Genomic DNA, 22965 nt, shown 5'->3' with positions numbered 1-22965 from the left:
TATGAACTAGGCTATGTGGGTGTGTCTTAACCTGCAACATTCTGACATCTGATCAACTCCGGATCAGTCCAGGTAAAGCTTGAGCGACCTGATTGACTCAATCACTTACAGACAACTGTTCGTATTCTCTGCCTTCGTTGAGCAGCGTGAAATAGTAGCCGTAAGAATAAACACTAAATTCGCGACTATCGAACTTGTATAAGTCATAATCTCCCTCTGTAAGAACATCCAATGCTCGTTGGATGTGAAACAAATCACAGCTCAGATGGAACTCGATAACTCCCAAATATGTTTTGCGTGTAATTATCTTGTCCAGACAAAGCGTGATATATGTGTACACAGCAAAAACGATCTTATCAGACCGTTCTATATACAAAATCGTGCTATAATCTAGCGGTAGCTCTCTATTTCGCCAGACAACATGTTTAAATATGCGAATCTACTAAAATGAGTCGAACTAACCTGACATGAAGATTATCAAATTTACGGCTTTTGGATATTAGAATCTTATACAGTTTCTGCAGCTACTTTCTCGTACAACAAAATGTACGCGCTCTTACCGTTCGAGACTCCTCCGCCCATGCCGTTTTCAATTGCGTCGTCAGAGCTGATCTGGGTTACCAAGGTGTCATCAACACGAGACCAATGATTCTCTGCTCCCAAAACGTCTGCTGTATAATGGCCCTCCTCTGTGGAACGGCCATGATGGTACACCACGCCGATTAATTTGTAGTTTGGCTGGTCCATCACATTGGACGAGATGCAGGACACCGGAAGCGAAAGATTGTGCGGGTATTGGATTTTTTTGTGCAGTTTTTCAATGCGGCCGCCTGCCTCATAGGTCTTTGCGTGAGTAGGCTCGGGCGGCAAAGTGTGCGATGCAGATGTCTTATTTCTGCGCTGTTTCGAGGAGACAACTTCGTAGTCATCGAAGTTGTCGTTTCTGTCATCGTTAGAGACAAACGAGAACCGCTTGAGATGGATGATGAGGACTTTTGGTAACTTGTCGATCAAGTTCTGTTTCTTGGCAGTGTGGTCGCCATACGAGATCTCTTCCACCATCGAAAACTTCTCAAAGGCAGTGTATAGGTCGTGGGTGTCATTGTTGCTGATCTCTAATTGGACGTGCATGAATGGGTCCAACGTGATGGACGATTTTTTGCTATTTGGAAGCTGCAGAATCGAGCGGAAGTTTCCACCAAACAGTTCCACCACAGGCGACGGTTTGATGTCCACTTGTCTCTTCACGGCCAGCTTCTGGTTTGCGCCAACTTCCATCCATCCGTTGTCCTCACTCTGCGATGTACCGTTCACTTGGCCAATTTTGATCATCTCTAGAGCTGAATTAATTGATTTCAAAATCGAAGGGTCTGTGATTGAGGTTTGCAGATCGGTCACTTCCTTGTCCGTCAAACGAGAAATGCTCTCGAGGAATTCTTCGTGTAGACCGTCTAATAAATAGCCTAAGAACTCTTCAGCGTCCTCCTGTCTTCCCCATTTCAAGTGACTGAATCGAGGCAATCTGGCAATGTTGCCATAGAAGGCGGTTGTGGTGAGCACTTCCGGCGAGGAGTGACTGAAAGATTCGTGTAATGCGACCAATGCGTCCATTATGGGTGTGCGCGACTGTATCTGGCCCATTGTGAGGTTTTGGATAACGCTCAGCATCTGGCTGAACGGAGGACAAGCAAACAGGGCCTGCAGAACCGAGTTCATGTAGCAGATGTTACCGTTGTTGACGAGTCCATGAGGTGCCAACCCCGGGTATTGAGGCAAATGTTTCGGATCATACATGGATCTCAACAAAACAGCGCCCAAAGGTTGTAAAGTGGTCTGTATGGCGATCGACGTCTTAGCAGTCCCGTTTGGTTTCTCAACTTCCTGTAAGCCTTCCTTGACAACGGCGCTCCACTTCATGGAAGTTGATTTTTTCGTACTGGTAGTCCATTTGGGTTTTGCGCGTGGAGTCGCCACGTTGGTACCCGCTCGTCTGTTGGCGAACGCCTTCCATCGATACGCTGTGAATTCTTCCTCATCTGTTCCAAAATACCGTGGAAACACAACGGGAAATTGCGTTCCTGCGCGTGTGCTGCATTTGAGCTTAAATAACCCCGTTCTTGCTAGATGCTCCTCAAATTTCTCCCGGTCCGATGTTGATAGTTGTGCAATCGGATGTTCTTGTTGGGCAGACATGTCGACCTATGGTCATGCAAATGGCTATGCTACAATGAAAGTTTGTGTTTGTCTATAGATGCAATCAAATTCCAATACCGATTATTGAGAATTGGCGACACTTTGCATGTTTTGGTCTTGTTCAACAAGATATTTTTCAGTTTTTCTAGCCTGTGCTGGTCGAAAAATTTTCAGATTCTTGCACTCGGGTTTACATCCGTACACCGCCCACGAAGGGAAGACTCGTCAAACAACACCCCACCATCACGGTGCAAAGTCTCGGATTTTTGTAAATACGTCGTTATGTAGGTCCAGCCAGTCTTCCAGGTTGGTGAGTGGTCGTTCAGCCACCATTCCCTGCCGAATAAACATATCTTTATGTAGTTTCACCAGCTCTCCTCCTATCAAATGGCTGCACCAGCCATCTGGTTCTCCAGCAAGGTCCAGCCTCGCTTTTTCCGTGCAACAGCAAAACCAGCGGTCTGTGTCCACCAGCGCTGCGCATTCGGACCGCACAACTACAACTTTGTCGCAGTTGTAGGTGCAGATCTCACACTGGCCGTCTTGCAAGTAGGAAAGAGCCGCAAGCACAGATTGCGGAGATACCACCAAAGATAACGTTAACACGGCCTCCTGGTTCACCACAAGCTTTGAGTCGTGGGCTTCGAACAAGCGGGCCAGCTGCGAGCGGACGAGGGCCGACTTGGAGGCCAGACTCGGTGTTTCCATTGGGTAAACAGAAGAGACGGAATTCTGGACCGCTTAGGTAAGCACGGCATTCCGATATCTCGGGAAAAGTCAGGAGGTGCGGGCCGAAGCTGAAAAATCACGGCCTAGTGCTACTGAATGTTGGTATTTTTGGTATTAGTTAAAAAATGTTATTATAGGTACTATAAGAGGTAATTGCTTACAACAAGAAAGCAGCAACACCGGCAACAGCAGCCAAACCAGCAGCACCAGCCTTGGCACCAGCGTTCTCAGCAGTAGAGATGGTGACAGCGGAAGAGGTTGGAGCAACCTTGGAAGAGCTGGCAGCAGAAGACTCTGGGCAGGTGGTAACAGTGGTGGTGGTGATGACCTCGGACTTGGTGCATGGGCAGTCAGTGATGGTCAAGGTGGTAGCACCGGTAATAGTGTAGGTCTTACCGTTGGTAACGATGCTGGTTGGCTCTGGGCAGTAGGTGGTCAAAGCAGTGACAACCTCCTCGACGGTGGTCTCGTAGGTGACAGTGGAGACGGTACCGTTAGAGTAAGCAGCGAAAGCAGCGGAAGCCAAAGCAAGTGGGGCAAGAGTTCTGAATTGCATTTTTATTAAGCGAGAGACAAAATGTGATAAAGTTTGCTGAGATTCACAACCAGCGGAACTGCCCATTTTATATCATCTCAAACAAGGGTTCCAGTCCATTCTGGGAAATGCAAAATTTTTGTCACACCTCAAACATAAACAAACATCCGTAGCCGGGCCTGCAATCTTCCCAAAAATAAGGCTATAGCTATTGTTTCGCCGCAAAATCTCGAAAAATTCTATTGTGTTTAAAAATACTTCTTTACAAGAATCTTGTGTCCCGCACTACGGACTCCTAATTTTAGCAGCGTTGACAAAATTTTCTCGAGGATTTTTCGTCATATGGTCCGAATCGTGCATATTGCTTAACCTTTTTAGGATAAAGATATCTTTGGTAACAGCACTTTTCGTCCAAATTAGGAACAAATCTATGGTTGCTTCTACCCAATCTTAGCCCTTTTGGGTTTAAACCTAGATACATTGGGAATTTTCCTCGCTAACTAAAAAATAAATGACATGATACGACAACTAGAGTACGAGGTACACTTAGAAGTTCCAAGACTTCTTTGCGTCTTCTTTGCTACAATAGCTTTCAAGGTGTGAAAAAGCTTGTTTTCTAAGCACAACCCCTGTAATTATTAATAGCAGCTCGCTAAGGCATTGCGCCTCTTGCTGGCTCGGCTTTATCTTTAAAATTAATTATCTCCTTTTTAAAAATGGGACGGTTCGCTTTATGTACAGTTACTTGAAACTAGTAAAAAGAACAGGAAATTTACCCCTCCCTTATACAGGAATTTGGGGTTTCCCGAGATTCCTTATGACACAGGGGTGAGTTGTGCATCACTACACCACCACCCTGTATCGAACTTTCTGTTGCTATCCTTGCTGGTCACGCCAAGGAACTGAGGACATACTCGTAGTTGTTTGGTCTCCATCAGCCGGATGTAATCCACAATCGTGAGGTTTTTATCCAAACCGGTCCCCCCACTTTCTCGGACCCAATCCCGGTAAAGAACCAGTCTTTTTGCATATTGGCCAGCCCAAGGCCCATTAAGGGGTAACACAGGAACCATTATCTGCTGGAACATGGAAGTATCCTCTGTCTCGTCGTCGATATCGGAATTCTGGGACCGGGTGAAAAATCGCTGACTCATAGTGGTCATTTTCCCCGTAGTTATGCCAATCGTTTCATGCGTCTGACACTTGCTGCTTATCAACAATAACAAGTCCTGAACCACTAATTGCAGTTTCCGGGTTGGGCCTGGCTGATCCTTTCTTGCTCCGTTTGCGTCTCGCTTGTATCGGTGGGGGGTCTCGCCCCTGCGTTTGTCTTCTAAATGTCTCACTGCTGATTGGTACAGCACGTGGAAGTCGTTCAAGACTACCAGTTTATACTGGGAAAAATCCAAACTTTGCACGAGGGCTATTAATTGCGTCAATGAACCGACGGTGTAGATGTCGACGTTGGCTTTGTTGCCCTGGAAGTTATCCCATGGGATATGGGAATGAACATTAATAACCGCAGAACGCGACTCATGTTGTAAAAGTCCAAATAAGATGTCCCATTGGAACGTAGTGCCCGGAACACTCGCAATATCGTAAAGTTTGCCAGATACAAACTCCACCGACTGGTCAACCGAGGCAATGTTGCATTTCCGTGGCTGTCTTGGACCCAGCAACGATAAAAGCGTGGCCATGATAAAAATAATGCCCACAACGGTTATTACAATTTTTTTTGTCGCGTTATAATCGATTCATATTTATTCTATAGTACATCGGACGGTATCTTGACGTAATAACTTTGTAATGCGCGGCGGAGAGCAGGGGCCAGTTTACGCCATTCGAGGATACGAACCTCTTTGTCGAAACGGCGTGGTTTTCTGGTCTCATAGCTCATAATTCTCTGTGCAAGCTCGTTTCTCAAGTCGGCGTTGGTCTTTCCAATAACATCGCTTAGGTTATCGGAAGACGACACTTTCTTGGAGCTGATTGGCTTCTTTGACCAGAAAGGAACCAAATTGGACCTGATACGTCCTCTCTCTGCGCGGCGCTCTTTTTGATTGTTGGTTTGACAGCCTATAAGCAGCTCCACAATCTTGATAACCTCGACACTGGTTATGTAGAACTGACGATTCAGGTTGTCATAACCGTCTCCAGTCACAACAGTAGTGCTGTCGTCCTCAGACAAGTCCATGTTCTGGTGGCACTCGAGACACGAGACCTCAACAACGTCCACTCCAGGAGGGGCCGGACGGGTCTCATTGCTTTCCGACGATGGAAGGATATGGAAGCTTACTATGACTTGGTTCAGGTTCTGGCGGCGCTCGATTCGGATAATTCGGCGTTGTTCCTGCTTTTCCATGTCGTCCCATGCTGGCATGCAAACGCTCTTCTCATCGCCGTCCACTATGGACAGCTTGCACTTGAGATATTGGGACCGCCCCGTCTTATCGGGTGGAGGAGGTTTGGTCGTGGAACCACCACTGTTCATTCCACGAACAAGTGGGTAAGTTTTGGACTCAATCGCGTCAAGGTCGACAGCCTCGGAAGGCTCGTAGGAGTCCAGCTCGTCCATCACAACAAGCCCGTCGCGGGCCAGAGAGCTAAAGTCAAACTCGCTGTCCAGACTTTCTCTCCGGGAAATAAAGTCACCCACTTTTTCTGGCGGTGGGGTGCAGGCACTAGCAGGCGGGAATAACGCAGTTTGCGGTAACACGGATTCCACAGTAGACACGCTCTCTTCTTGAGAAGAGTAGTCGCTGCTCATCTCAAAAGCACCGGTGGTATATTGCTGTGGTTCACCCTCCGGGAGAAGCGTGGTTGTGGAGAGTTGGACAGGGAGTTGTGGCATCATAAAGTCATCTTCAAATGTAAACAACTCATTCGGGTTCTCGTATTGGAAAAGACCTGGAAAGTCTTCGAAAGTGTTATATGTCAAGCTCGATGACATTGTGGACACAAGCGAAGTTTGGGGGGTTGACGTGGATATATATATGGGTACAGAAATATTAGGACAACAGCCCTTGCTTTTAGTATAATTCCCTACAGGGTTAGAGTGCCTATCTTTGCTGCGGTTATGCAACAAAAATCTTCCATGCATAATTCACTTGCATAATATCTAATTGTCCCAAAACATCGCAGAACATTTCTCAGAAGGGAATGCCGCGTCATGGGTAACTCAGCCCCCTGAACCGTTTCCAATGTAGCATGAGTTTATCCGAGTGTATGATTTGTATTGCAACAAGTCCTTAGGCTACTGGTCCATAATTTTCAGCGTGAACATCAAGTTACTGACGATCCCAATTTAACAATAAGTACAAACTTTCAAATCGAGTATTTTGACTACTGCGCGTTTTTGGTCCTGCAGATCTTCTTTTGTGAGGCGTGAGGAGTGGATGCAAACGAAGGTTCACCGAATTGATGTCATTTACACAAAGTCACGCCCCTTGTGTGCTCTTCTCCAGATGATCCTTCGCTGTCAAGAAAACCGCGGAATTCACTCGCATGTGAGTATGAAATTCCGTGTGTGGCTATGTAATTACAGATGCCAACGTTTTAAGTCAACTTTAAACAAAACTGCAATACCTCCTAAACTTACCTCAGGTGGAGGATCAGCTGTTGTTTGTAGATTGATAGCAGTGCTAGTAGGCCGAGTATAGTTGTTCTGCAGTAATAGTACCTTGAGCCCGCGTGTGTGAATTTCTTTTTATTTGTTGGCCACATGTGCCAGAGTTCCAAATTAGGTAACGACAAGAACACCGGTGTTTGCAAATCCATGCAGTAGAAGCCCCAGTCAATGCAGGCCAGCTTTTGACCACCAAAAATGTAAAAACGTTCATGCGCAGTTACGAAGCCCGTGGCAAGCTTTCATGCGCGAGTCAAAGAATTTTAATTTCTTTCCCTTGCATGCGTCGATCAACTACTCTCGGCTTGTCTTTCTTATCAAGCTGTTATCAATCAAACACCTTGTTGTCGATTGATTGCATAACTTAATGCTGCGCGAGCTAAAAAGTTACCAATTCAGTATCCGTAAACAATTCCGCACGCAATTCCTGTCAATTGTGGCGGCACTAATTAATTCCCGGTCATACACACATCCGTACACCGCATCGCCTTTCCCCTCTCCAATTTCTCCGTCATAACCTCTTGCAGTTATCGGTTTACTTTACACAGCCTTGCAATTTTTCTCTCTCCCTCCCCCCAAAAAACCCACACGCCTGTCCCCTTTCTTGTTCCCCATGTCAAAGAAGGGCACGTCGTCCGCTCGCGCCAGCGTCTCTGCCATAACGCGCATAGCAGACGTGCCTATCCAGTGCCTTTCCTCGTGTTCGGTACTGGAGGCCGCGCGTCTGATGAACGAAGGCCGCAACCACTGTATTATCGTCAATGATCCCACCACAGGCAAGTTATGTGGGCTGGTCACCGCCAAAGACCTGGCGTTTCGCGTGGTCGCTGAGCATGCCGCGTCCAGCACTCTGGTGCGCGAGATAATGACGCCGAATCCGTTCATAATGTCGTTCCGGGCAAGTGCGAATGAGGCACTTCGGCTTATGGTTACCAACAAGATACGGCATTTGCCTCTTGTTGACCAAACCGGGAGCGTTGTGGGCGTTCTGAACATCACAAAGTGTTTCTATCATGCCATGATACGGCTTGAGAAGATGGCCAGCGAGGCCAAGAAGCTGGAGACTACATTTAACGAGCTAAGAGAGGCATCACTCGAGCTGGACTCGAATGCCAGCGAGTTTAGCAAGTACTCATTTATCCAGCGCACAGAGGCCGAAGCAGACCCACAGGAACCGTCCGATGCGTTTACGAGCAACGAAAACCTGATGGATCTGGGTATCATACGCAGGAAGCAGAAGATTGTGAAGGAACTTAAGACGCTGATCGAAGCGATGACCCAGCCGAACCTGAAGACTGTGATTCACGACCGCGACCTGGACATTTCTGCACCCCTCATGATCGACACCAAAAGCAGCGTTCTGGACGCTGTCAGACTTTTGAAAGAACACAATGTCACTGCAGTTCTTGTTTGCGAGTCAAAAACAGGCTCCGCCCACTGCGACCACGTGATTGGCATTCTGACAAGTAAAGACGTTGCATTCCGTGTGTTGGCAAGCAACAGCGACCCAAAAACCATCAGTGTTGCGCGGGTGATGACTCCCAAACCTAATTTTGCCGAGGAAACGCTCCAGATCCACACTGCTCTGCGTCTGATGTTCGAGGGCAAGTTCCTGAATCTGCCAATCAAAGACTCGAGCGGATACGTGACCGGAATTGTCAGCGTGTTGCAGTTGACGTATATTTTGCTCAAAACACTGGACGTTTCCACAGAGTCGTCTCAAAATTTGCTCGAAACTGATAACAACTCAATGAACTCGTTTGAAGATGGACCCGCCTGGAACCGGTTCTGGGGGTCTCTGGACCAGCCATTGAGCACTATAGAAAGCACAGAGAAGTCGTCCAGACGAAGCTCGTACCACATCCCAAGAAAAGCTGCGCTGAGTAATTCCAGCACAAACGACACTCCTCCGCCCAGCGTTCCGTACATTGGGCCGGTGAGAAACATCTCGTATGACCGTGCAGGAGCTGTCGTGAACAGCTTTAGTGCCGCATCTTCAGAAACTGCAGTCAACAACGTTGCAGTGTCTCCAGAAATGTCGAACACAATAGAGCCCAGCTTCAAGCTGAAGATCAAGGAGAAGCTGGGACTTGGGTTGAACAACAAAATATACAAGATCAGAGTCCCTCACAGCGAGGAGAAGTCCGCAACGGAGCTGTTCCACGGTGTGAAGTACAAAATCTACCAGAAGGTCGACATAGATCGGTCCGTGTACCGATTAGAGCTTAGCTACATTGACGAAGACGGCGATCTTATCTCTGTTGAAAGAGACGAAGACTTTGAGAACGTGATGGAGTCCAAACACGCGTATCTCGTACTGGAGGTCAAGGAACGCTACGCAGATCACGGACCAGACCTTGTCAGTTGGGCTCTCTGTGCCGGCTGTTTGGTGATGGGGGTTTATATAGTGCGCAAGCTGTGTTTCGCACGACCTTCTATTTAATAAATAATTTTCAGAGAAATGTTTTGTAAAAATTTGCCCTTAAACCAACGAGATGTCGACGGCTGCACAACTTCAACTTCCTGAAGAGACGTTCCAGCATCTGAAGCAGGAATTAAGCGCCAAATTGGCGGAGATGAACGTGACGGAGGATTCCGAGTATGTTGCGGAGTTTATTCTAGTGTTGATCTCCAACGACAAGAGCCCCATGAACATTATGGAGGAGTTGAGCGCGCTTTTTGGCGATATAATCACGCTTGAGTTTATCCAGAGTGTTTTTGGCGAGATCCAGAGGCTCAGGAACCCAAATTTCAGCGCACAACCAGCGGAACCAGCACAGCAACCTGTTGCGCCAGAACCTACCGAGAAACAACAAGTCAGATTTGACGATGGGTCTGAGTCTGATGGAATGGAGGGTGTGAACCGCAGTGCCCCTCCTTCGGGACCTCGTTCGTTTGCAAACCGCAAAGGTGGAGAAGGTATCTCGAAGTCATCTCACAGTAATGGAAAGAAGAACTTTGCCTTGAAAAATCAACAGAATTTCCTTCAGGCAATGAACATGGCCATGACAGGCAACGGACAGGTGAGCAATTTTGCTACACGTAAGGCGAACGGAAGGTGTAAAGATTTTCCTCATTGTCCTTTGAAGAACTGTCCGTTCATGCATCCTACAAAGCCATGTTTTGCGTTCCCAAACTGTCCAAATGCGCCGGGAACTTGCAGTTACTTGCATCCTGGCGAGGATGACGAGCTGATTGCAGAGATCGAGAAAACGAGACAAGAAAGACTTTCCAAGCTACAGAGCAACGGAAACCCACACAGAATGAACCACGGTCCGAAGGTTGCTGGAATCACGCTGTGCAAGTTCGGTGCTGTGTGTCAGAAAGAGGACTGTCCGTTTGGACATCCTACGCCGGCCAATAAAGACGCTAAAGTGATCATTTTACAATGGTGTATTGATAACAAAAATTGTGCCAACCCGGAGTGTCAAAAAGCGCACTCTTCGCCAAATTACAAGCCGAACGAGACTCAGCAGGCCTCTGCGGGTCCGGAGAAGACGTTGGAGCAGTGCAAGTTTGGAGCGTACTGCAAAAACTTCCGGTGTCCGAAACGGCATGCCACCAGTCCGGTGATCTGCCGCGACGGCTCGAACTGCACGCGGATTGACTGTTACTTCACCCACCCGATCGACGAGGACTGCAAGTTTGGAGTCAACTGCAAGAACGCCAAGTGTCCATACAGACATCCCGAGGGACGCGAGCTCAACACGGGCACCAAGAACCACGTTTGGGTGAGCGAGCAAGCACACACGAGCGAGCGGCCGTTTGCCGTTCCTGAGGATCAGGTCATGGAGCACGCACAGACATAATGTATTATTAGGGTATATAGCTTTTTACAGTGCTTTGTGGCAGACTGTATGCCACCCAGATTTACATCAGACTAGTAATATTAAACAACTATCTAATATCTCTTCTTGGTAGCCAAAGCCTCGTCAGCGTAGACATCCAAAGGAGAGTCGGAAAGAGCAAACTCCTTCCACAAGTTAGGAGTCAAGAAACCGTAAGTAGAACCGATGGCAGCGAAACAAGCCTTCAAGGTGTTCTCGGTAGTTCTGGTGGAACCGGAGGAGGTGGTGTAGATGTCCTCGATACCAGCAAATTGCAAGATGGTCTTGACAGCTGGGGAGGCAACGATACCGGAACCTCTTGGAGCAGGAATCAATCTAACGTTGACGGAACCACACTTACCAGAACACTTGTTAGCGATGGAGTGAGGAGCACCAAGGTTGGATCCCCAGTAACCTCTTCTGACTGGAATCAAGGCCAACTTGGCGATGATGATGGCACCTCTGATGGCAGTGGCCAACTCCTTGGCAACCTTGATACCAAGACCAACGTGACCGTTGGAGTCACCAACAACAACAACAACCTTCATTCTGGTTCTTTGACCAGCTCTGGTCTGCTTTTGCACAGAAAGAACCTTCATCACCTTGTCCTGGAGACCTGGAACAAGCTCGTCGATGATTTGGTACTCTTTCACTGGCAAAGAGTGGAGGTAAATCTCCTCAATAGAAGAAATCTTCTTGGCCTTCACGAGTCTTCCGAGCTTGGTGACTGGAACCCAGCTCTTCTCCTCATCTTGACCTCTTCTGCCTCTTCTTGGGCCTCTTCTTGGACCGCCTTGTCTTGGAGCACCGGACATGTTTAATTTGTTGATATAGACGTCGGAATGTTACGTGGAAAGCCGGGGGTGGTGGTTTTCAATCGACGATAATGTAGAGAGATGATGTTGAAATTTTTTTTTTCAACAGGCGACGGCCTATTTTCCAGACGGTCACGTGACAGCAACACAAGGTTTGCAAGCCCTGCAAAATCACATGACAACGGCTAATCGACCCGGGGACTATCGTCCGTGACTAATTTAACAGGAACTTTAATGAATAATTAAACCTGCTAATTATTCAATGACCTCTCCCGTCCCGATCTCCACCCTGAGCAACTCGCTGAAACGTTCGAGCATCTCCTCGTCCAACGCGGTCTCCACCTCGCCGACCATGTCGTACATGGACAAGATGCGCACCAGATCGCTTTCGATCTCCAAGTCCACCAAGACCTTGAAGCCATTTTCCACCGGTGACATCAAAATCTTGCTTTTGGAAAACGTCAACCAGACAGCCATCGACATCTTCAACGCCCAGGGCTACCAGGTCGAGTTCCACAAGACCTCGCTTGGAGAAGAGGACCTGATCGAGAAGATCAAGGACGTGCATGCTATTGGTATCCGTTCCAAGACCAAGCTGACAGCCAACGTTTTGAAACACGCCAAGAACCTTAGTGTCATTGGCTGTTTCTGTATTGGAACCAACCAGGTCGACCTTGAGTTTGCGGCCAATGCCGGTATCGCCGTGTTCAACTCGCCGTTCTCCAACTCGCGGTCGGTTGCAGAGCTTGTCATTTGTGAGATCATCGCCCTGTCCAGACAGCTGGGTGACCGTTCCTCCGAGCTCCACAACGGCGTCTGGAACAAGGTCAGCGCCAAGTGCTGGGAGATCAGAGGCAAGACCCTTGGTATTGTTGGTTACGGCCACATTGGCTCGCAGTTGTCGGTGCTTGCCGAGGCCTTTGGTATGAACGTGATCTACTACGACGTCTTGATGATCATGGCTCTTGGTACTGCCAAACAGGTGCCTACTTTGAACGAGCTGTTGGCAAGCTCCGACTTTGTCACTCTGCACGTTCCTGAAACCGCAGAGACCAAGAACATGATCTCCACGCCACAGCTGGCCGCCATGAAGGACGGTGCCTACTTGCTGAACAATGCCAGAGGAACCGTTGTCGACATCCCAGCGCTGATCGACGCCCTCAAGCTCGGAAAACTCGCGGGTGCTGCTCTGGACGTGTATCCTCACGAGCCAGCCAAGAACGGTCCACTGTTCACCAACGACCTGAACCCTTGGATCTCCGAGCTGCAGTCTCTGAAGAACGTGATCCTCACTCCGCACATCGGAGGCTCCACCGAGGAGGCCCAGAGTGCCATTGGTGTCGAAGTCGGAACTGCCCTGACCAGCTACATCAACGAAGGTTCGTCCATTGGAGCCGTCAACTTCCCAGAAGTCTCTCTCCGTGGCCTCGACCTCGACCAGGAGAACGTCGTCAGAGTCTTGTACATCCATCAGAACGTTCCTGGTGTGTTGAGAACCGTGAACGAGATCTTGTCCTCGTACAACATCGAGAAACAGTTCTCCGACTCCAGAGGAAACGTCGCTTACCTGATGGCAGACATCTCCGGCGTCAACCAGCAAGATATCAAGTCTCTCTACGAGAAGCTCGAGGCCACCCAATACAAAATCATCACCAGACTTTTGTACTGATGTTTATAGAGAATAAATTAAAATAATAGTGTGCACCGGTTTTTTTGTTGATTTATTTTTTTTCAGTGGCAAAATGACGGCTATCACTTCCGCCGCCCCATATCTCTCGTTGCTGGAGGAACATGACCCCGACCTCAAGATCTACGCTCTGCGGTCTCTGAACACAGTGGTCGACCAGCTGTGGGCGGAGATTGCCAACAATATCGCGGAAATCGAACAGTTGTACGAGGACGAGCACTTCGTCAACAGACACCTTGCTGCACTCGTGGCTTCGAAAGTTTACTACAATCTTGGCGACTACGACTCCTCCGTTAAATACTCCTTGCTCTCGGGCAAAGAGTTCAATGTGAACGACAAGTCGGAGTTCTCAGAAACCATCGTTTCCAAGTGTATCGACCAGTACATCGAGCTGTCTCAACGCAAGTTCACCAACGAAAAAGTGGGCATCGACCCTCAATTAACAAACATATTCGAGGCAATGGTGCAGAAATGTGTCTTAGAAGGCGAGTACAAGCTCGCGTTTGGAATTGCCCTCGAGAGTTATAGATTGGACATCGTCAAGTCCATCCTCAATGACTTGGTCAGCCAAGGCAAGAACGACGAGCTCATCATGAATCTCATAAGCTACGTTCTCACCTGCTGCACCACAGTGTCCTACGACATCGATTTCCGGACCCAGATCCTGAACTCGTTGGTCTTGAGTCTTGTTTCGTTGGCCAACCCAGACTACACAATCATCACCAAAATCATTGTCCAACTGAACGACTTCAAGCTGGTGCACAGGATTTTCAAGGATTTGCTCAAATCGAGCGAGAAAGTGCTCATTGCTTTCCAAATAGCATTCGACCTCGTCAGCGTGGCCTCCCAGGAGTTGCTCACAAAGACAACCGAGATTCTCGACGCTGACCCATCCTTGGACAAGGAGGACAAAAACATCATCAAGCTTAGAAGAATCCTTTCGGGCGTGCCAACCTGCGACTTTGACATCACGTTCCTGTCCAACAATAACAACACCGATCTTTCGATTCTCAACACGTCGAAAAAAGTGCTGGATGGAAGAAACTCCATTTTCCACTCTGCAGTGACTTTCCAAAATGCCTTCATGCACGTGGGAACCACTGACGACTCGTTCTTTAGATCCAACCTTGAGTGGCTCGGGAAGGCCAATAACTGGTCCAAGTTCTCCGCCACTGCAGCTTTGGGTGTGATCCACAAGGGAAATCTGTCGCAAGGTCGTTCTGTGTTGCAACCATACCTGCCAGGAAGCACTCCTTCCGCATACACCAACGGTGGATCTCTGTTTGGATTGGGTTTCATCTATGCCGGTCATGGTGGTGAGGTGACAGATTATTTGCGCAAGATTGTGGTTGACAATAGCAACTCTGCAGACAACAAGAACACAGACATCATTTTGCACGGTGCCTGTCTTGGTCTCGGAGTCGCTGCCATGGCTCTTGGAGACGAGACTATCTACGAAGAGCTCAAGACCATCTTGTACGCCGACTCTGCAATTTCCGGCGAGGCTGCAGCTCTCAGTATGGGACTTGTGATGCTGGGTTCTGGTCATGAGACTGCGTTGCACGACATGCTGGCCTATGCCCAAGAGACACAGCACGAAACAATCGTGCGTGGGTTGTCGATTGGAATTGCCTTGCTATGCTACGGTAAGGAAACAGCTGCCGAAGATGTGATTGAGAAATTAATTCAGCACCAGGATTCGAATCTTAGATATGGTGGATGTTTCACACTGGCATTGGCTTATTGTGGAACTGCCAACAACAGTGCCATTAGAAGACTTTTGCATATTGCAGTGTCTGACTCCTCTGACAACGTCAGAAGGGCTGCTGTGATGGCTCTTGGATTTATTCTGATTAGAGACTACACTACAGTCCCAACGATTGTGGAACTTCTTTCCGAGTCGTATAATCCTCACGTTAGATATGGTACTGCAGTGGCCTTGGGAATTGCTTGCGCTGGTCGCGGATTGCAAGCTGCAATTGACGTTCTTGAGCCATTGACCAAGGATTCCGTTGACTTCGTTAGACAGGGAGCAACCATTGCCAAGTCCATGATTTTGATCCAACAAAACGAAAACACTTTCCCTGAGGTGAAGGAGTTCAGAGAACAGCTTTCGAAGACCGTTTCCAACAAGCATGAGGACTCGCTTGCCAAGTTTGGTGCTGCATTGGCTCAAGGTATTCTGGATGCTGGTGGAAGAAACGTGACTATTCAATTGGAGCACGCGCAGACCAACACTTTGAACATGAAGGCCATCGTTGGTTTGACGTTGTTCTCTCAGTTCTGGTACTGGTTCCCATTGACACACTTTTTGTCGCTCTCATTCAGCCCGACGGCAATCATTGGTGTGAGAGAGGACCTTAAGGTTCCAAAGTTCAAAATTAATTGCCACACCAAGCCAGAGATCTTCGGATATCCTCCGAAATCCGAGACACAAGTCGAGAAACAGCCGGATAAGATTGCTACTGCTGTGCTTTCCACGACTGCGAGAGCTAAGGCCAGAGCCGCTAAGAAGGACAAGGCCAAGAAGGACGTCAAGGACGAGGACGTGATGGACGTGGACGAGAAAAAGGATTCGGAGGACGAGAAGGCCAAGAAGGAGAGCTCGCCAGCGAGCGACGATTCCGGAAAGAGCCAGCCAGAGTCGTTCTACGTGAAGGAGCCATACCAATTCGAGAACATGACCAGAGTTCTTCCTGCACAGCTGAAATACGTGACGTTCTCCAAGACAGAGAGATTTGTGCCTGTTAGAAAGTTCAAGGGCATGGGAGGAATTGTTGTTTTGCAGGACACCACTCCCGACGAGCCTGTTGACCGGATCAAAACTGTGAGAGAGAAGAACAACACAGACGCTCCTGTTCCAGAGCCATTTACGATTGACCCGGAGGTGGACAAGGAGCTATTTGAAGAGAGCGAGTAAGCGACTAGTTAGAAATGTCTATTCAATTAAATCTACCGAGAGCACCATGTAGCGTATCTTTCTTGGGCTCAATGCCTTTAGCAAAATCGTGTTTTTGCTTTCTGAGGTTCTTTTCTTTATCCAGAGCACGCTCTATACGTTTAGCACGCTCGTTAATCACGTTCTGGCGCAATTTTCTCTTCGCCTTACGGATGGTGGAGTTCTTTCCCTTGACTTCTGGCTTAATCTTTGAGTCCACCTCGTTGACTGGTTTGGCTGGTTGCAAGTCAGACAGGTCTTTTGGAGTGAGTCTTTTTGCCGAGGCTCTTTTATCAACGCTTCCAATCACGTTCGGGTCCAATGTGATCATGTCCGGTTGCAATTTATTGAGCAGCGACCGGATCTCGGACTGTTGTCTCTGTTTGGCGGTCTCGTACGGGTTGATTTCCAGGGCATCGAAGTTGGCTTCTCCGGAGCCTGGAACAATCACCGATGAGATACCCTTGTTGTGGCCGCATCCGAGAATATCCTCAAACGGCACAAACCTGGTGGTTTGGATCTGAGACGAAGGAATCATGTGATTCATATATGGCGAGTTCTGACGTTGTTTGAGGAAGTTCCAGATGGTGATGTGGGGCCCCCACCCCACAGAAACAAGTCCCTTGTCCGAGATGTCCACCGTGTTGGCCTGGGTCGGGGTGTAGTACGAGTCGATCTCCTTGAAGTTGCGGATGTCCCAGAGCTTGAGCGTCTTGTCTGCGCCGGCAACAACCATGTGGCGGCCGTCTCTGTTGATGGCGATGTCTCTGACGGGACCACGGCACGCCATGATTTTGGCCAGAGGAGTGGGCATGCTGGGCGACCACAGAGTCACCTGTCCGTTGGCATGGCCCAGATGCATCACGGCGTTCCATGGATTCTGACGCATACATTGAGTGGGTCCGAGCTTAGTGCGGTGTTCGGCCACGAGATCACCCGTGGAAACGTCGTGGTACTTCAAAAACCCGGTGTTTCCTGCCGTGGTGAGCAGGAGATGGTACGGCAGAAAGTCCAACAGCGTGGAGTCGATGTGTTGTTTGAGTCTGTGCAATTCCATTCCCGTCTTGTCGTAGATAAACACGTACTTCTTCTGCGCGACGGCAAAGTACTGGTTATTGTGCAAATACTTGACCGCATGGACGGTTTCGTTGAGATGGAGCTCGCAGTCGAGCTTGCCTTGTCTCCAGTCGAACGAAGCCACATGGCCCTTCTTTCCGCCGATCAGCAAGTCGCGCCCGTTTCTGGAGTAGTCTAGCGTGTACGGACCAAATTGCTCGAGCCGCAGCTCGAACCGTTTGTTGGCTGTGCCCGCATCAACCTCCTTCACTATATCGTCTTGTTTGAACTTGTACGTTTTCTCCATTCCCTCGGCCTCCAGAAACCCGGCATCCTCCTGGAGCAGGATCTCTGTGTCCTTGGCCGACCGTCTGGCATCCTTGTGCTGCTCGTCCAGCCTCTTGAGGTTGGCGTTGAGCTTTCTGTCCTTGGAGTAGACAGCCATGGTTCTTGTGAAAAAAATATTTCTTGATTAAATTTTTTTTCTCCACAGCCTTGAGCGTTTACAAAAAGGGCAGGGAGCATTAAATTATAGTTATGGGTATTTTTTTCTGGACAAAGACCAAAGCAGACGATCTGGCGGAGATTTTGCCTGACACGCCGGCCAATGAGCCGGAGATAGCCGACTACAGTACCGTGAACTCGGTCAAGTCGTCCAAGACGCTCAGACGAAGGGGCACTCTGAGACGGTTTTTCAGCGTGAAGCGCAAGAAGCAGGAGCTTGATGCGTCCGAAACCAGCGACACAGCGGCAAACAGCATGGTGAGCTCGCCCGAATTGTTCAACGGATCGTATATGTCGTTTGATGAGTCGCGAACTAACCAGGCCAGCGCGTTCTCAGATACACTTGATCAGGAACAAGGGCCAGAGGACAACGAGTATCCGCATCTACGGCGGAACCGCAAAAAGGACACCACATCGAACTATCTGACGATCAAGCGGCCAGACAACAAGCAGGAGCAGAAGGTTTCGGACAAGCCGCTGCCGATCCAGCAGATGTTTGAGCAGGAGTTTGCAAACGAGGGTAACGAGGAGAATCTCGTGGTGCAGGAGACAAAACAGGAGAAAAAGGGACTTCGTCGGTCGTTGTCGCGACTATTTAGCAAAAAGGACAAAGCCAAAGCCCACGATAAGCTCGAAACAGGGTCGTTATACCGTGACCAGGTGGACCCGTTGCCCAACTTCAATTTCCGGTCGTTGAGACTGAACGACACTATAAACAACATCAATAGAAGACCGGACTCGCCCAACCTGGCGAACGTGACCGTTTTCCCGGCCAGTTCAAAGATCATGACCAATTTCGGCGTCGAGTCCGAGTCCAGCACGCAGTTCGAGGCGTTCGAGGTGCAGAAACCCAACAAGCTGCACCTGAACTCGGTCTGGAACGTTTGGGGCGAGTTTGCTTCCAAAAAAGACGAGGATGGGGGCAAGTTGCGGAACCGGGTCATTGATAAGGTGTGGAAGACCAAACAGCTATTAAAGATTCTTGACAGCTGCGACGAGCTGTTGCTGTCGACAGAACCACCAGAAACTACCGGGGAGTCAAGGGTCCATTTCTTCAAGTTTGGGCTTTCTCCACGATACAGGAAAGAGCCGCTTCTGTACAACAGTGGTCGAGTGGTGATCCGCATTCCAAGCGAAGAGATCGAGAAGGTGTGGCGTTCAGTGCTGGACGTTGTTCTAAAAGAGAAGCTGCTCTGGAGCAATCTCGACAACAACATTGTTGGAATCTCGTGGAAGAAAGTGGCCACCAAGGAGGAGTACAATCTGATCTTATGGCTGACGAAAGAAGGGTTTGACTACGAAAGCGTCTCGTCGCTGATGAACGAGGTGATGCTTCTGGTGACGGATGAGTTGAAACCGCTGTTCACCTACTCAAAATACTACGTCAACGCTAATCACACTTATCATGCAATTGATCTGAAAGAAATTAGATGAAAAAAAAAGTATCCAATGTCTGAATTAACGGCGGCTGAGAAAAGACGGCTTCTTAGAGAAAGACGGCAAGCGAAGATGGCATCGACGTCGTCTGACCGTCTGGGGAAGATCACCGGCACCGTGGGGTCCCATTTGTCCACCGAATCGTCGCTGGCAGCAGAAGACCCCGCCGTGTCTGACATCTCACAGATCGTGCCATCGTCCACAAACGAGACCCCCGAGGCCTCAATGGACAATTTACTAGAGAACTTGTTGAAACAAGGCCACAACCACCACGAGCCGTCAATTTTGCCGGACGATTTCATGAAAACCATGTCCTCCATGTTACCAGCAGACCCGGACGGGAAACCCAGCCAAACTGCGCACGAGCAGCCAAAACAGCCCTCAGAGCAGGAAATCTACCATAACGAGGTGGAAAAGTTCAAATTGAGACGGTTCAGGGCCGTGTTCACTGCTATAAGACTAGTGAGCGTTCTTTTGCTTGTGCGCCTCAAACTTGTTGGGTCCGAGCTGTTCTACCCGTCGTTTGAGCGGCTCGAAGGCGGATACGGCACACACAGTCTGTGGAACTGGTTCACCATTCTTGAGTTAGCATTTTCCGCACTGTATGTGTTGGTGTTCCACTTGCTACCGCGTCCCCGCGAAAACACGCTGCTCAACGTGATCGAACGCATCGTGCCCGCACAGTTTCGCAGCCACTTCGACCTGGCCATCAAGTACCGCGACCTTGTTGGGTTCTGGCTCAACGACATGGCCGTTCTGGTCGTCGCTCTGGGCGTCTTGGCATGGGCTAATAATTAATATAAATATATTTGGTGATCGAATGTCTATTTATCATCCTGGCCAACAATCTCCATCCATGTCTTATTTTCTTTCTTGAGCTCCAAGGTAATCTCGTCCTTGATTCTCCGGGCGAGTCCTGGACCCTTGTATGCGAACGCCGTGTACAGCTCCACAAAAGTGGCTCCGGCTTTGGCAAACTCTATAGCGTCCTTTCCTGAACTGATACCACCACAGCCAATAAGAACCAGGTTCGAGTCCTTGGTGTGCTTTCTGAGCAGTCTGAACGCCTTCAACGAAATCTCCTTCAACGGTTTGCCCGAAAGACCGCCGGTCTGGTTGACCAACGCCTGGTCCGCTGTAATCAGCCGGTCACGTGGTCTCTGGATCGTGGTGTTGGACAGAACAATGCCGTCGATCTTGGCCTCTTTGGCCGACTTGGCAATCGACTCGATCTCCGGCTCCGTCAGGTCCGGAGCAACCTTCACCAGCACCGGCGGCTTGGACTGCGGGTCGAGCAACTTGCCCGGCAGCTTGTTTCTTTCGGCAACAACCTTGGTGAGCAGATTGGTCAGTTTCGACTCGTTCTGCAAATCACGCAGTCCCGGCGTGTTTGGCGACGAGACGTTGATCACCAGCACGTCGGCGTACTCACCAAACCGCTGAACGCCCAACAGGTAGTCCTCGACCTCGTCTCCGGTCTTATTCTTGCCCAAATTGATTCCCAGCAACTTGCCGTCTCTGAATGAGTTGTCTGTGCTGCTTGGGTTTTTAACAATCAGTTTTTGGAATCTCTGTCTCAGGGTTGCAAGCACGTTCCAATGGCCCGAAGAATTGAACCCGTATCTGTTGATAACGGCCTCGTCCTGCGAAAGACGGAAGAACCGAGGAGTAGGGTTTCCTGGCTGCGGTTCCGGGGTCACCGACCCGATCTCGATGTACGCGAACCCGAGGTCGTAAACAGGGTCGATGACCTGGCCCTCCTTGTCGAACCCGGCCGCCATTCCGAGTGGATTCGACAATGTCTTGCCAAACACCTTCACCTGCAGTGCCGGATCGTCCATGTCGACAAACAGTTTGGGAGTGAGACCGTATTTGAGCAGCGCAATCCCGAGCTTGTGTCCTGTCTCAGCGTCGGTGGTCAGCCGGATCAGGGGACACCAGATGTACTCGTTCGCGGCGGACCTGGCGTCCAAGGAGTACAGTCCCAGTGCCACGAGGAGTGCGATTGCTGTCTTGGGCAAAAACCCCGCTCTGCGCAATTGGCCGCCTGAGGACGACGTGCTTGCCATCCGCGACACAACGGCTGCGCGCGAACGTCTCACGGGGCTCAGAACACCCCTTTTCAAGCTCAAGGAAACAACACCGGTTCGACCAAGCATGAGAAAATTGTTGCACAGCCAGTGTCGAATTTCATATACCGAGATGCACAGCCCGAGACTGGGTCAGCATCACTTGCTGTTGGACTCGCGGACTCTTTCCCACGCCGAGGTTGGTGCTGGTGCAGGCGTCTGTTTGTCAGGCAGCGACGGGTCGATGTCGAAGAGCGACGAAGGTGTCTGGGCGGAATTGGCGGAAGATGGTGGGTTTTCGTCGTGTTCCTCCTTTCTCACTTTAGCCCAGGCCGTGTTGTCGTCTACAACGGGCTGGAACCGCGGGTCAACCGTGCGGGGGTCCTTGATTTTGTGTTCGGGATGTTTGATAGTCTCGCGGAAGTAGGAAGCCCAAAATAGGCTGCGGAACACTCCATGGGGTGTGTGTTGGATCACGTTGTAGATTCTGGACTCGGAGCCGTACTTGTCTTTGGCGAGCCCAACCTCGCGCTGATACAGCGACGGAGCGACTCCCCAGGTAGACACCATGCTGCCCAGCACTCCTCCCCAACCAACAGACACTGCGTTGATTTTTTTCCCTCTCCGGAACAGAATCGGTAGCCCCCCGCCGATCAACAGGCCCAAGGTGGAACAAGTGGTGACTGCGGCCATGGACCTGCGGAAAAAGCTCTCCAGTTCCTGACGCTCCTCGTTCGACAGACCGTGCTCGGCGTCGTAGAACTCAATGGCCCGATGCTGGGCCTCCTGGAACTCAGGCGAAGACGGATCCATATTCAATAAATGGCAAAAAAAATCCCAACAGACGCACCCCCGCGAAAAAGTGGAGTCCGCTATATAAGGCCGACCTGTCCTCCTAAGATTAAATTAATTTTCCATCAATGAGTTTCCCAGACGCCGAATTGCCTAAATTGAAGCCTGTTCTGTTCTTCGACTTGGACGCGGCAGAGCCAGAGCCTATATTCGAGAACGAGTCCAAGTCGTTCACAAAAGTTGCCGTCACGGGAGGCAGTATCCGTTCCGTCGACGCGTCGTTCCCGTTTGAGTCCAAGGTTATCGACGGCTACGACAATATCAGCTTCTCCCAGGCACAGCCGGGAATCGGCAGTCTCGATTGCGTGTTGTACCTCGACCTCGGATCGGGAGTCAAAGGATTGGTCAGCTACGGCGGAGTCGTGCGTTTGGAGGGAACTACCCTCCAGGTGGTTAGCAAGGAGAAATCACACATGGGTTTCTCTGACGGGTACGTCACGTGCCGCCCCAAATTTGACCTGGACTCAAAATCGTCCAAAGAGTCCTGGGTCAACCGTCACAATTTCATCGGCAAGGGCCGGTTCATCAGAACCGACAAGGGCGGCCTCAAGGTCCAGTACTATGTGTATACGTTCGACGAGTAAGTAGTGTTCAACAAGCTCCAATGCCAATCCTGTTCTGTGTCTGCCATTTTTCCAATACGGGCACTCTCCCGGACGTGTGACACACATTAAAGAGTTTAACCAAGTGTTTACCTT

At 49.6% G+C, this 22965-nt stretch overlaps 23 protein-coding genes across 23 annotated transcripts; 11 read left to right on the top strand and 12 right to left on the bottom strand.

Moving 5' to 3' along the window:
- Window positions 1–507: 507 nt before the first annotated feature.
- On the bottom strand, window positions 508–2193 carry OGAPHI_001756 (uncharacterized protein; the record flags this gene model as incomplete). The annotated part of the gene is made up of 1 exon (XM_046202551.1): window positions 508–2193. One exon carries the CDS (start codon window positions 2191–2193, stop codon window positions 508–510), a length of 1686 nt encoding a protein of 561 aa, XP_046062416.1.
- Window positions 983–1462, top strand: OGAPHI_001757 (uncharacterized protein; the record flags this gene model as incomplete). The annotated part of the gene is made up of 1 exon (XM_046202552.1): window positions 983–1462. The coding sequence occupies one exon, from the start codon at window positions 983–985 to the stop codon at window positions 1460–1462; it is 480 nt and encodes a 159-aa protein (XP_046062417.1).
- Window positions 2194–3018: 825 nt separating the features above from the next.
- OGAPHI_001754 (uncharacterized protein) lies at window positions 3019–3487 on the top strand (the record flags this gene model as incomplete). Its single annotated transcript, XM_046202549.1, has 2 exons — window positions 3019–3059; window positions 3133–3487. 2 exons carry the CDS (start codon window positions 3019–3021, stop codon window positions 3485–3487), a joined length of 396 nt encoding a protein of 131 aa, XP_046062414.1.
- On the bottom strand, window positions 3080–3478 carry OGAPHI_001755 (uncharacterized protein; the record flags this gene model as incomplete). Its single annotated transcript, XM_046202550.1, has 1 exon — window positions 3080–3478. One exon carries the CDS (start codon window positions 3476–3478, stop codon window positions 3080–3082), a length of 399 nt encoding a protein of 132 aa, XP_046062415.1.
- Window positions 3488–4272: 785 nt separating the features above from the next.
- On the bottom strand, window positions 4273–5154 carry OGAPHI_001753 (uncharacterized protein; the record flags this gene model as incomplete). Its single annotated transcript, XM_046202548.1, has 1 exon — window positions 4273–5154. One exon carries the CDS (start codon window positions 5152–5154, stop codon window positions 4273–4275), a length of 882 nt encoding a protein of 293 aa, XP_046062413.1.
- Window positions 5155–5222: 68 nt separating this feature from the next.
- OGAPHI_001752 (uncharacterized protein) lies at window positions 5223–6407 on the bottom strand (the record flags this gene model as incomplete). Its single annotated transcript, XM_046202547.1, has 1 exon — window positions 5223–6407. One exon carries the CDS (start codon window positions 6405–6407, stop codon window positions 5223–5225), a length of 1185 nt encoding a protein of 394 aa, XP_046062412.1.
- Window positions 6408–7695: 1288 nt separating this feature from the next.
- Window positions 7696–9525, top strand: OGAPHI_001751 (uncharacterized protein; the record flags this gene model as incomplete). The annotated part of the gene is made up of 1 exon (XM_046202546.1): window positions 7696–9525. The coding sequence occupies one exon, from the start codon at window positions 7696–7698 to the stop codon at window positions 9523–9525; it is 1830 nt and encodes a 609-aa protein (XP_046062411.1).
- OGAPHI_001750 (uncharacterized protein) lies at window positions 8802–10464 on the bottom strand (the record flags this gene model as incomplete). Its single annotated transcript, XM_046202545.1, has 3 exons — window positions 8802–9208; window positions 9603–10005; window positions 10435–10464. The coding sequence occupies 3 exons, from the start codon at window positions 10462–10464 to the stop codon at window positions 8802–8804; spliced, it is 840 nt and encodes a 279-aa protein (XP_046062410.1).
- On the top strand, window positions 9578–11730 carry OGAPHI_001748 (uncharacterized protein; the record flags this gene model as incomplete). The annotated part of the gene is made up of 2 exons (XM_046202543.1): window positions 9578–10605; window positions 11010–11730. 2 exons carry the CDS (start codon window positions 9578–9580, stop codon window positions 11728–11730), a joined length of 1749 nt encoding a protein of 582 aa, XP_046062408.1.
- Window positions 10984–11724, bottom strand: OGAPHI_001749 (uncharacterized protein; the record flags this gene model as incomplete). The annotated part of the gene is made up of 1 exon (XM_046202544.1): window positions 10984–11724. The coding sequence occupies one exon, from the start codon at window positions 11722–11724 to the stop codon at window positions 10984–10986; it is 741 nt and encodes a 246-aa protein (XP_046062409.1).
- A 253-nt stretch (window positions 11731–11983) lies between the features above and the next one.
- OGAPHI_001746 (uncharacterized protein) lies at window positions 11984–13771 on the bottom strand (the record flags this gene model as incomplete). Its single annotated transcript, XM_046202540.1, has 2 exons — window positions 11984–13334; window positions 13695–13771. 2 exons carry the CDS (start codon window positions 13769–13771, stop codon window positions 11984–11986), a joined length of 1428 nt encoding a protein of 475 aa, XP_046062406.1.
- On the top strand, window positions 11987–13393 carry OGAPHI_001747 (uncharacterized protein; the record flags this gene model as incomplete). Its single annotated transcript, XM_046202541.1, has 1 exon — window positions 11987–13393. The coding sequence occupies one exon, from the start codon at window positions 11987–11989 to the stop codon at window positions 13391–13393; it is 1407 nt and encodes a 468-aa protein (XP_046062407.1).
- On the top strand, window positions 13467–16331 carry OGAPHI_001744 (uncharacterized protein; the record flags this gene model as incomplete). Its single annotated transcript, XM_046202538.1, has 1 exon — window positions 13467–16331. One exon carries the CDS (start codon window positions 13467–13469, stop codon window positions 16329–16331), a length of 2865 nt encoding a protein of 954 aa, XP_046062404.1.
- OGAPHI_001745 (uncharacterized protein) lies at window positions 13890–14960 on the bottom strand (the record flags this gene model as incomplete). Its single annotated transcript, XM_046202539.1, has 1 exon — window positions 13890–14960. The coding sequence occupies one exon, from the start codon at window positions 14958–14960 to the stop codon at window positions 13890–13892; it is 1071 nt and encodes a 356-aa protein (XP_046062405.1).
- A 22-nt stretch (window positions 16332–16353) lies between the features above and the next one.
- On the bottom strand, window positions 16354–17850 carry OGAPHI_001742 (uncharacterized protein; the record flags this gene model as incomplete). The annotated part of the gene is made up of 1 exon (XM_046202536.1): window positions 16354–17850. One exon carries the CDS (start codon window positions 17848–17850, stop codon window positions 16354–16356), a length of 1497 nt encoding a protein of 498 aa, XP_046062402.1.
- On the top strand, window positions 16523–17604 carry OGAPHI_001743 (uncharacterized protein; the record flags this gene model as incomplete). Its single annotated transcript, XM_046202537.1, has 2 exons — window positions 16523–16743; window positions 16875–17604. 2 exons carry the CDS (start codon window positions 16523–16525, stop codon window positions 17602–17604), a joined length of 951 nt encoding a protein of 316 aa, XP_046062403.1.
- Window positions 17851–17942: 92 nt separating the features above from the next.
- OGAPHI_001740 (uncharacterized protein) lies at window positions 17943–19343 on the top strand (the record flags this gene model as incomplete). Its single annotated transcript, XM_046202534.1, has 1 exon — window positions 17943–19343. One exon carries the CDS (start codon window positions 17943–17945, stop codon window positions 19341–19343), a length of 1401 nt encoding a protein of 466 aa, XP_046062400.1.
- On the bottom strand, window positions 18329–19126 carry OGAPHI_001741 (uncharacterized protein; the record flags this gene model as incomplete). Its single annotated transcript, XM_046202535.1, has 1 exon — window positions 18329–19126. The coding sequence occupies one exon, from the start codon at window positions 19124–19126 to the stop codon at window positions 18329–18331; it is 798 nt and encodes a 265-aa protein (XP_046062401.1).
- A 75-nt stretch (window positions 19344–19418) lies between the features above and the next one.
- On the top strand, window positions 19419–20789 carry OGAPHI_001739 (uncharacterized protein; the record flags this gene model as incomplete). Its single annotated transcript, XM_046202533.1, has 2 exons — window positions 19419–19948; window positions 20261–20789. 2 exons carry the CDS (start codon window positions 19419–19421, stop codon window positions 20787–20789), a joined length of 1059 nt encoding a protein of 352 aa, XP_046062399.1.
- Window positions 20171–21505, bottom strand: OGAPHI_001738 (uncharacterized protein; the record flags this gene model as incomplete). Its single annotated transcript, XM_046202532.1, has 1 exon — window positions 20171–21505. The coding sequence occupies one exon, from the start codon at window positions 21503–21505 to the stop codon at window positions 20171–20173; it is 1335 nt and encodes a 444-aa protein (XP_046062398.1).
- Window positions 20945–21842, top strand: OGAPHI_001737 (uncharacterized protein; the record flags this gene model as incomplete). The annotated part of the gene is made up of 2 exons (XM_046202530.1): window positions 20945–21014; window positions 21088–21842. The coding sequence occupies 2 exons, from the start codon at window positions 20945–20947 to the stop codon at window positions 21840–21842; spliced, it is 825 nt and encodes a 274-aa protein (XP_046062397.1).
- Window positions 21575–22228, bottom strand: OGAPHI_001736 (uncharacterized protein; the record flags this gene model as incomplete). The annotated part of the gene is made up of 1 exon (XM_046202529.1): window positions 21575–22228. The coding sequence occupies one exon, from the start codon at window positions 22226–22228 to the stop codon at window positions 21575–21577; it is 654 nt and encodes a 217-aa protein (XP_046062396.1).
- Window positions 22229–22335: 107 nt separating this feature from the next.
- OGAPHI_001735 (uncharacterized protein) lies at window positions 22336–22851 on the top strand (the record flags this gene model as incomplete). The annotated part of the gene is made up of 1 exon (XM_046202528.1): window positions 22336–22851. One exon carries the CDS (start codon window positions 22336–22338, stop codon window positions 22849–22851), a length of 516 nt encoding a protein of 171 aa, XP_046062395.1.
- Window positions 22852–22965: the final 114 nt, after the last annotated feature.

The sequence above is a fragment of the Ogataea philodendri genome (assembly GCF_020536065.1).
Source record: "Ogataea philodendri strain CBS6075 chromosome Unknown scaffold1, whole genome shotgun sequence".
Taxonomy (NCBI): domain Eukaryota; kingdom Fungi; phylum Ascomycota; class Pichiomycetes; order Pichiales; family Pichiaceae; genus Ogataea; species Ogataea philodendri.
The sequence above is the reverse complement of the archived record's forward strand: the minus strand, read 5'-3'. Positions and strand labels throughout refer to the sequence as shown.